Source organism: Micropterus dolomieu, linkage group LG07 (assembly GCF_021292245.1).
Source record: "Micropterus dolomieu isolate WLL.071019.BEF.003 ecotype Adirondacks linkage group LG07, ASM2129224v1, whole genome shotgun sequence".
Taxonomy (NCBI): Eukaryota; Metazoa; Chordata; class Actinopteri; order Centrarchiformes; family Centrarchidae; genus Micropterus; species Micropterus dolomieu.
In genome coordinates this window covers 28257231-28268737 of record NC_060156.1, presented here as the reverse complement: position 1 = coordinate 28268737, position 11507 = coordinate 28257231, and the positions used below count along the sequence as shown (strand labels likewise).

The window sequence follows — 11507 nt, the reverse complement described above, 5'->3', positions numbered from 1 at the left end:
AAGAGAGTATTAAAATACTCCTTTGTCTGTTTTATTATTTATTTAATTATGTATTGATTTGTCACCGGGCCGGACAGGGGGGCACAAACAGACAGCACAGAGAAAGGACAACACCTGTAAGAGAAGGGGGAAAGGGGGATGGAAGGTGGGGACAACAGGGAAAAGCTGTGGGAAACACCAATTGCAGAAAGCAACGAAACCTGCAATAGAACAGAGAGGGGGGCTTGGGGAGGAGAAAAACAACAACAACAAACAAACACAAACAAAAAAACAATAAAAATAATAATAATAGTAAAGGACAACCAGCCGAACAGCAGCAATAAACAGCTGACATATTAAGACAACTAAGAGAACAATGAAAACAAGAAACAGTCACACACACCAAATAAGCAACACAACACAGCCACGAGAGCTGGAATAATAATTAATTTAAATAAGTAACTGAAAGAAAGGCATCAGGAATAGTTCTACCAGGGACAACCTAAGTTTGTTTGTGTCTGTGTGTGTCTGTGTGCGTGTGGGTGAATGTGTCTGTATGTGTGTGTGTACGTGTGTGCGCATAAGCCTGTTAAAGAATGTAGTTGTTAGTGAGAGTGGGGCGCCACGACTGTAACAGGCAGGCAAGAACCCCAGTAGCCAATAGGGGTGGGAGAAAGAAAAAGAATAAATCAAATAAAAAAAAAACAAAGACTCCCAGATGCACCGCGATGCAAACGCAGAAGACCCCGACCCAAATGCCAGTTGACCACGTAATGCCAACGGAACGCAAAAAGCGAATGAATTTCACACAACAGCTCTATGCAATAAATACAAAATAAAATAAATTGAAAACAGAGCTCTGATGGCTGTGATGCCCTTCACTGTGAACATATATGGTCCTTAGTAGTCTATTTACAGTATGTCTGAAACATTTTATGCCTACATGACTTTTAGGCATCATTTTAGAACATTGCTATTATATAAATTATAATTATAATTATAATAATTATTATTATTATTATATTAACAGTGGGTCAAATAACAATATGTAATGTGAAAGAAATTTTAATGGTGTAATGACCCAACAGAGAATTATCACCCAACTGTCAAGTTCCCCTCTGCTCTACGAAGTGTTTTACCATCTCTGCTTTAACAAGCTAACATGTTTGCCATATCACCATTATGAGATGATAATATTAATATTTTTATTCAGTGATTGTGGTGCTTACATCTTGTTTCCACTGCCCTCAAGTGGCCAACAAAATCTGTTATTGTTAAACGTTAACGTTAAGCCACAGTGTTTTTTGTTTTATGTAATCCTTCTGAAGGCAAGTTGCGGAAACATGTTGGTTTTAGGGAATCAATCAAGACACTAATCAGCTGAATTCTATTTGTCCTTGTCTGTTAAATTTGAAAGACAGTATTTACAGTACAACATATAAAATATAATAATATATAATATTATTTATTCATTGAGGATTTTTTTGTACTGTCATCCTTAAAAACACAGTAAACTACATTAGACAGATATACAATTAAAAAAAGTTCAGGATAAATAAACAAGTGATTGAGTGTGCTTTGCTGTCAAACTAAATATCAGAGGTTTTCTGCTTTTCATGATCTGTTTAAATCAAATATTGTTTTACTAGCAGATTTGCTTCTTATTCAGAAGATGAGGTGTTTGTTACAGCATTCTGCACATCATTACCATCCTTAAAATGCTTTTAGCAACAGACATTGTGTAATTGTGTATGGATGTCATCTCAGGGGCAGCTGATCTGATTATGGTGTCGACTGTTCCCACAGTCATTGCAAATAATGAAATGTGGAGATGTTCTATCAAAGTGAAAGGACCCTGATATAAGAGCCTTCATCAACAGGTTCATCGGCTTCACATTCCTTCAGTTCTATACTTTTGTATCCAATTAGAAACTTCATTACTGCATCCACTAGGCTGGAAAAATTACATTGTCCTGCAGATATTGTTAATTTCACCGTTCATTGTCTGGCCTGTCATAAGCTATTACATAAAGGCAACTTTGGACACTGATCCAAACATAAACAAAGGTGTATCCCCACTCAAAACAGAGGATTGGACTCTGCTATCACTCCCAGTTGACATATCTTTTAATACATGGACTAACACAACAACTAAACTGACCAAAATGTTCAATTATAATCAGCCTAGAAAGTCTAACTTTGTATGTGAATTTACAGTTCAGGCCTAAATTGCTGGTTGAGCCTTTGGATGGTTTTCAAACCACAAGATTCCATTAATCCCTGTTGAAGAATGAATGTTAAGTTTTATCGATTTGATTTTCTAGCAATTCCTCCCATTCACTGGGCTACTCTGACCAGTTTGCCTGTTTGTTTGTTTTTTCTTGAATGCAGCATGGAGGAGACTGTGCGAACGCTACTACAGAACCAGGACTCATTGGAAGGGCCCAAGGTGGACCCCCTGGACCTCATGAAAGCATACAAGGTACAAGAGGGACCTCCAGTCTCCACCTTTGGTATTATCACTGTGCCTATGTTGAAATGTTGCTCTCACCATTTTGATTTGAATCAACTGAAGTCGTGTCTGTAAACTGAAAAAACACTGAGAAACAGAGCACAGTATTTTTCACTAATGTAATGAAGAACTGTAATAAGAAAATATGTGCACACAGTAAACAACAATCCTCCAAATTGCAGATAGAACACTTTAGAAAACCCTAGGGATGGTTTACCATTTGATATTCTATCAATCTCGACCTTGGAAAGGAGTGTAACCATACCCCAAAATAGTTAAACCTATAATATTTTAGATTACCTTGTAGGGACCTTGTGTCCCCAGATGGAGATGAGTCCCCACAATGTGATTGTGAGACAGATCTTGGTCCCCACCACGTACTAGTTACACACACTTTAGATGATCAGCTCTGATGTACATTATTATTTGTGTCGGTCTTGATGGATGTGCTAATATAAGCACTAATGAAAAATAAACCAAATGCAAACAAGGCTCATAAGTCATAAAACTAATTAGTTAGGCCTCAACCTTGTGTTTTATCCTATCCTTTTTATGCTACCATCCATCTTCCTCTTTTTGTGTTAATCAAGCCTTTTTAATATTTGGTTTGTACAACTTTCTACACTTATCATTAATGCACAGTGCTAAATAATGGTACATTACATTACAGGCCAACAAACACCAGGCATCCAGTCTCATCCAACCATGGATGTAGCTCCAGTGATAAGTCAGACAAAAGAATATATTAGAGCACAAAATATATGACACTGACTGAAATGAAGTAAAGATATTAGACTAGCATTATCACCACATGGAAACAAGTATGAATTTAGAAAAAGTGTGTTTCGTACCTGAAATAAAGAATAGAGATGAATTATATCTAGCATATGTCTCCAGCATAAAAGCACAATAAGCTCAATATATTATGCTTTTTATTAAAGTGCAGGCAAAGCATTAGAGAGAGTACCTGATTGTGATTATCCACCGGTTTGAGGAGCAAACCTGAAAGGCTCTCACCCACCATGATCCATTGAGCTTTATGCATCCAAACAAAACGTGCTAGTAATGTTGAATATCTACTAAATAGTGGTGCAATACAGTCTGTGCCTATTTCTGTGTCTAGTTTGCATTTCCCCAAATATTTTTGCGGTGTAACTGAATTAAGTCCAGCAAATTGGGATGAAACTTGACTTATTTAAAACCAAGAAAAAAACAAAATGCCTTGAGCCTTTCTGCAGTACAGATTCTGTTCCTGATGAACATCGGTGGAAAACCTAGAGTCAAAAACCGAAAAGCTATTTCCAAACAGAAACATAAAACTGGGATAATAAATTACCTTTAAGGGTACATAAACCATTGCGAGGAAAGTGTTCAAGTGAATCACTTTCTCACACATGCTTAAAGAGGTGGTATTATGCTCATTTTCATGTTCATAATCTTATTTAGGGGTTGTACCAGAACAGGATTACATGATTTAATTTTCAAAAAACACCCAACATACTGCACATTGCTGCAGCGCCTCTTTTCACCCTGTGTTGAAGACTTCGTTTTTGCTATGGAGTGATACATCTTGTCTCTAAATGATCTTTGTTGGGAGTTGCACATGCACAGTTCGTAGTTAAGTACTACTAGCCAATCAGAAGCAGAGAAGGGCAGGTTAGTGAGAAGCAGGTAAACAGCTTCAGCTGTACATGTTGCCGACCAGCTTAGCAACATGGACTGGAGCAAGAGTTTCAGAGTGCTGAGTTATTAATCTGTAATAAATGTATCTTTCATCCATAAAGTTTTAACTGAGCTCTGACTCTACATCAACAACTTTATGTCCATTGACAGCCTGGAGGGTAGCTAGTGTTTGGAAGGGAGAGGAGGTGTGTGCTGCAGCTCAGTGTTTTTCCACCTGTGTTTTTGAGGGTGTGTCGGAGTAGCAGTAAATATGGGTCTTTCTTTGGCTTGTTCCACTCTCTTCATCAGCCACTTGTTAACTTTGTTGCTCTGCCATTTCACACACGGGGCAGGAAATGTAAAAACTACCTATGATTATGGTTTCCTTACAAGTAGTCTCTTGCAACTGTGCAAATAAAACTGTCCTCTCTAACTTGCAAAGATAGAAGAATTAGTGTGATGTTAGGTACAAAGCATGACTTGAAACAACCGGTTGTGTCCTCTCTCCTAGTTTTACTAGCCAAACTTGAGCAGAGCTTAAGCATAAAGAGGCAGATGGCAACAATGTGAATACAGTATTTTGCATGAAATTGTTATATTGGTAACTTTAGAAGGTACTGACAAACTACATACCCTAAATTCTTCTTTAAAAGCCTAGGTATTCAAATAATGGAGTCTCAAAGATGTACTCTGACCATTAAAATGGTATCAGGCACCTATTTTCAGGAAAAACGCATAAAATAACATGCCCAAAATAAAAAAAGTAATATCTCTACATGGAGATGCAATACAGAAAAAATAATATTTTCATCCTCGCCTGGTAAAAAAGCTATATTTTAATGTAATAAACCATCATAAGGTAGATTATAATGCACCTGAATATCTTCATATCCACCTGGAATACAACTTTAACTGTAAATTTAATGAAAAGAAACTGATATACAACAGTTATTACACAATCTTTCAAAAATATACCAGGTGAATTTCCATGTTTTGGCCATATTTACTGTTTAAACGTTCACTTTTATTGGGAGTTATCTTCAAAACAGAATTTCTCTCCATACAACCACGTTCCAAATAACATAAAGCTTCCAAAACATTGAAATATTGATAAAAACAGTCAATATTCCTGTGACCTAAAGCACTCCCATGCTTTACAGGCCACAGCTTGAGAACAGAACATCCTACAGGGCTCTTTCTCTTCGTATTGAAGAGAAGAATCAATTGATATCTTGCATGTCTGTGTAGCTCCTACGGGTCGCCAGCAGAGGCCAATAAACACCGCCTCCGCCAAAGCAAACTCTTCTTCTCTACTTCAATCTGACGAATTGTCAGCTAAGCCAACCTCACCAAGATTGCGGTCCACCAGACGGTCTCGGATGACACAATGGACCGCTGTTTCTGGATGGAAAACAGCTAGAACAGCGAAAATCGATTACATGCTCGATATCGGGTACCAAGAGGTTAAGATTTTCTGACTTTGAAATTCACTTTGCTCAGCTATGTGGTATTTGGTACCGAGTGCCAGTGGTGGAAGAAATGTTTGGGTCTGTTACTTAGTAAAAACAGAAATATCACACTGTAAAAATTCTGTTACATTTAAAAATCCTATAAGTAAAAGTTAAAAAATTATCAAAAATAAAATTACTCATTAGAACACAGAATGGCCCATTTTCATTGTAATGCTACCAAATTGTCACAATAACTGCTAGCAGGGTAGCAGGAAACACAAGAAGTAGAGCCCAATTCCAGACACCGGAGGCAGAGATACAGGTCAAAGATTTAATGATAAATCAAACAAGGTATGCAAGCTTATGGGAAGGCGAGGTAGTCAATTAAGGGTCATAACCAAGAAGGCAGTCAAACACAGGCACAAATCCGAAGTACAAAATCCAAAATCCAGGCAAGATCCAAGGGAAACAAATAAAATAATCCCTGAAAGTGCTGAAGAACACAGAGGGCTGTAACACTAGGTCTGGAGACAAAGTCAAACTGGCAGTGGATAAGGGGAACAGAGCATCTAAATACACTAGTGGTGAGGATGAGAAGGGACAGGTTAAAAATAATTAGGGCGGGGCATACAATCACACAGGAAGCAAATGAGGAAGGATCCTTTAAAAATAAAACACAAGAAAACTCAAACCCAAAATCATGACACGTATTAGATAAGATTAGATTAGATTAGATTCGACTTTATTGTCAGTACGGGTATAGAGCTAATGAAATGTAGTTAGCATCTAACCTGAAGTGCAGATATATAGTGACTTTATATATGCTACATCTTATAATATGTACAGTGGAGTTAAAATATATAGATATTATACAGTATCGGTGAGTATTAAAAATTTAAAATGTATCAGATTATCATTACCGTAACGTAATGTTGTAGTTGGTCGAGGTGGAGCCAATTACTATTTAGCAGTTCAACCCTTAACAATATATAATTTTAGAAACTCAGTACAGTTTCTTTGTATAAAATTTTTTACTTAAAGTCAGATCAATGTAGTGGGGTAAAAAAGTACAATATTTCCCTGTGAAATGTAGTGGAGTAGAAGTATAAAGTGCTTAAAATGTACAGTGTATCAGAATTGTACTTATGTACAGTGCCTGAGTACTTTTTCCACAACTGCCAAGTGCAGAGCACGCAGTTCTCAGCTGGGATTAAAGGCGCAAACAGGAGCAAGGTTAATTGAGTTCACAGGAGAATGGCAGCACAAAGAAAGTTGCTGGTAGATTGGTAGAAAATGGACTGAGAATAGATGTGTCAGAACCACTTCTGTTTCTGTACCAACATCACTGTGCTGCCACTTGGTGATTTTTAAGAGCAAACTAAATACTTGGAGCAAATGTGAAGAAATAATTGAATAATGCTTAAATTGTAACCATTACATGCTTTTAAATTAAAGTATCTGTTGTCCACAGCTGCTTTATGCTGTATGAAAAGCTTCTCCTTCAGTTCATGAAGTTATTTGATTTGATGTTAATGTTGTTTGTCAAGATTTAATGCTTATCAATATATATATTTTTTCATTCCTTTGTGACTTTAAGGCATGCATCTTTGATCTGCTCTCTCTGTGTTTCAGGACAAACTCCTGGAGGAAATGTGGAAGCAGCAGGACAGTCTGGAGGGTCCCACAGCCACAGCAGCAGAGAGGCCTGACTCGCCCGAGGCCGGCGGAGGGTCAGAGGAATGTTCAAAGGACAGCAATCCCTTGCTAGAGCGACTCAGAACTCTGGAGGTAGAGTGGATTGCATGGTCCACTTCTTACCCTCCCCACAACTGTTCCCAGTGTCCCACCACTCTTCCCATTTCATCCCTGAAATGTCAAATTGATTGATATATTGAGAGTACCACATGCTTTATTTGATTAAATGTATTTCACTTGGTATCTAGAAACTTGGAATAAGTAGGCAGCTCAAACACAGCACACTAGGATGTTTTTCCAAGGACCAAACATACTGATTACATTTCTTATTTATAAAGTATTGCAGGGCATTCAGGGTAGAAATCTACGATGTTTAAAATGAATTCTGAAGCTGCCCCAAGGTATATACATAATGAATTCCCCACCAATCCTGGAGCATGAAACCTGTCAGTTATAACATTAAAGCATTTAATTGTTTGAATTAAATGTTCTTAAAAGATAATTAACAACTGTCCTGTGCCATCATAGCACCTGAGTCTAAGTAGCCTCATTTGAAAATACCAGCAAGCTGTTTAGATGACTAACAAGCACAATCAGTGTTGCATCATGCCTCTATCCATCTTTAAATTTTACAGAAAATTAAACCCCTTTATGCTGAAGAGCAGTCCTTGGGGCAAGAAAAAAACAGTGGAAGGCAAAGGCGTTATTCATATCCAGGAGGTGATAATTAAAATGCTGACAGGGTAGTTAACATTTGCAGTCAGTGTTCCAGTGAATGTACAGTACGTCTCTCTGTCACACCTTCAATGCTGAAAAAGTAATAGGACTTCCCATCTGTTGAGGAGTCTCAGACAGTTATTATTGATTGCACTGCCATTGTGGTAGGGATGGTAACTCTGGGATGCTGGGTTGATAGCTCCTTTAAGGACAGGGGAGAGTAGGGCACAGAGAGTTCAATCCAAAGAAACTTTAATGATCACTCGGTAGAAAAATACAGGTCATGGATGAGCATGAGGCATTGGTTTGGATGTTTGGGTGTGTATGTGGGTTGTGCGTATGTGTGTGTATGTGGTTCTAAAGAACAAAACACATAAAAATACGGTATTAGTCTTCAATAATATATAGTGTCATATATACAATAATAACATATTAATATTAGTTTTGAATAATTAATTAAATAAAATAACTATAAACCTAAGCAACTATATCTACTCCAAGGCACCTAAAAACTGAATTCTGCTTTGCATTCTTTGTTTTACTGAATGTGATGTGATTTCGTAATGGTCATATTTGTTAATATAGACCTATTTTACCTATTTTTTTTTTATTCACTGCCATAATATAACTTTTTCCAAATATGATCAGTTATGATGATTGTGCTTTACTCAAAGGAGTCAAAGTCAAAGGAGCAGAAATTTGTTGGCCTGTAGAATTTTATAATGACACGTTTACCACATTCTGGTTTTACCTGATACCTTTGCTTTGGGCTGACCCCAAATAGTCGAAGATTCTATGCTTTGATGGGCGGAGCCTGATTTGACTGTCAATCTCACATTCGAAGCGTCGCAGCGAAACGAGGATCATGCCATTTTGGCGATATGGGGGTGCTCAACGTCTGATTTTACACAGAACTACCAGTTTTATAATATACAGCCTATTACAATATACATTTCAACGTTTAATGCTGAAAATAAACATGTAAAAAGAATAAAACTTTCAATAAATGTTTTTAAAAGTGCGTAAATAAATCCAAAATTTTAACCCTAACCATGGGTTGTCAGTGCACGTGTGTGTGTGTGTGTGTGTGTGTGTGTGTGTGTGTGTGGTGGCGGAAGAGGAACACTTGCTGAAGAGAAGGAGCCCCAGCTTCACTGGTGTTGTTCGCAGGACACTCACCGTTGATGAACCACACAAAGAATATTATATTGTTTTTAAATAGCCGGCTACTTGAAATAGACTCGCAAGGAACCGCGATGTGCATGCAGTTGTCGGCGTGCACGCAAAACTCACACAAGACCGTTGAATGACAGGCGAGTGAGAGAGAGAGAGAGAGAGAGAGAAAAGGGTCTTCAAAAAGCTTCAGTTTAGCTGGAAATTTACTGTGTAAGTAGAATGAATAGACTGCAGCTTCTCAAGATTTTTTACCCGACAGCCTGGTATAAGTGTGAGGAGCTGGGTACCATATTGTGCCAGACAGATTTTACTATAACAAGAGAGTATCAATATACTCCTTTGCAGGGACGTGCACAGACATTTTGGTGGGCAGGGGCTCAAGTGAAAAAAGGGCATTTTTATATATATTAACTCAGCAACATTTTTACTCTTCTATAAAATAATCAGTTCACACAGCGACCACGGTCTTCTTTAGTATTCACTAGGTTTAACACAGGAGCAGGCGACAGCAAAGCAAACTATGCCACAATGTGCATGTTTTCTATGCTACTGGTTTCAAGTATATATAGTTTGATTAATAATTTGTTTATTTTTCACAAGGCAATAAATCATTTCAATTCTTTTGGTGTTATTGGAATACATAATACTTAAATCTTGACACTAAACTGTGGCATTGGGCTGCAGGCATAATTAAATAAATGTTATTTAAATACTTTTTGTTTCACAAGCAAGATGCCAAATGAGTAAAGATAACCTTCAGCTTCACACAGCCAAGCAACAGAATACTGAATTGGCTGAATACATTGATGTTTTGATCAAATACTTTATTATTGCTATTATATTACATTTACCATGCACACACACACACACACACACACACACACACACACACACAATTACTGATGGTGACATGGACTTAGTTTCACATTTGAGGGAGGGCTGTCTGTATCATGTAAGGATCTATCAGCATACAACAAACTAATAGAATGGAGAGTTATTAGATGAGGAGCCTACCATCAAAACTATGAAGTTACTCTTTAAGGCACTTTTTCATGTAGTTGTCAATTTTGAGACTTTGGTCTATTTTGCTTCCATGCCTTCTTTTACTCTAATAAGCCTAATAAATAGCCCTCGGTCTATTTGCATCTGTAGATTTATTCTATATTAACCAAAACAAGCTAATCTGCATATTTACACAGCAAGGAAAATGCTCTTGATGTAAGTCATTAACTGGGGAAGTTCTGTGCTGATATGCTTTAGTTATTTTCTTTATGCCATTCACCTGCAGTGCCCTGTCAAATGTGTGCAAACTGGCGCATTTTAATTACCTAACGCGTAATTTGCATATCAATGTGGCGATTGTGATGACGTTATCAGACACAAATGTTACTGCGTTCACCTGTAGTGTCTCCATCAGTACCTTAGGTTGCATGGCCATGAGATATTGCCTTAGCTAAACTTCAGCTAACTTATTACATTAGCTCAGCTCATGAGTCATGTTAGCAGGACAAAGGCCTATATTGTCTTTTATTTAATTAGCGGTAAACTCGAGGCACTGGTAGTTTAGTCTTTTGTTCATCACCACTCACCTCCATACAAGCAAAGAAAAACAGTACTGGGAGAGAAGCAGGAGGGGCTGCTGTCTGGCTGTGCGCTGCGCTCTGGTTGCGCAGTGAGATGCGGAGCGAGAGAGAGAGAGAGAGAGAGAGAGAGAGAGAGAGAGGGGGCATCGGAACTCCAAAGTCTCATCTTCCGGCCTATTTAGATTTTTCCACCCAATAAATATATTTGTTTGACAGGGAATATGTTGCAAACAGTAATTTATATACTGCATATACTTTTATTTAAAAAAAAAGCATCTCAGAAAAAAGGGCACTTTCTCTTGAAGAAGGAAAAGGGCAGGTGCTGAAGCCCCTTTTGATGTCTATGTGTGCAGGTGCCTGCTCCTTTGTCTGTATTGTTATTTATTCAAATTTATTTGTCACCGGGCCAGACAGGGGCCAGACATGGGGATGGGGAATAGAAACATCACATGAACAGACAGCACAGAGAGAGGGCAACACCTGCAAGAGAACGGGGAGGGGGGCTTGGAGCGGAGAAAAACAAACAAACAAACAAACAAAAACAAACAGACAACCAGCCGAACAGCAGCAATAAACAGTTGACATAGGAAGAAAATTGAGAGAGAAATGAAAACGAGAAAAATCAGGCAGCATAAATAAACACAGCACCGCCGTGAGAACTGAAATAATAACAATTAATTTAAATAAGTAACTGAATGAAAAACATCAAGAATAATTCTACCAGGGAGAACC

The 11507-nt window shown here is 37.8% G+C and overlaps 1 protein-coding gene across 7 annotated transcripts in view; it reads left to right on the top strand.

The window, feature by feature from the left end:
- The window catches only part of LOC123973833 (nck-associated protein 5-like), a 73035-nt gene that overhangs the window by 19695 nt on the left and 41833 nt on the right, over positions 1 to 11507 (top strand). For all 7 annotated transcript variants that reach the window (XR_006825707.1, XM_046054163.1, XM_046054164.1 and 4 more), the window contains 2 exons: positions 2371 to 2461; positions 7237 to 7392. Coding sequence is in view for 6 of the 7 variants with exons in the window: in XM_046054163.1 (XP_045910119.1) it covers positions 2371 to 2461; positions 7237 to 7392 (247 nt within the window). In the remaining variant the exon portion in view is untranslated. The remainder of the gene's footprint in view (positions 1 to 2370; positions 2462 to 7236; positions 7393 to 11507) is intronic.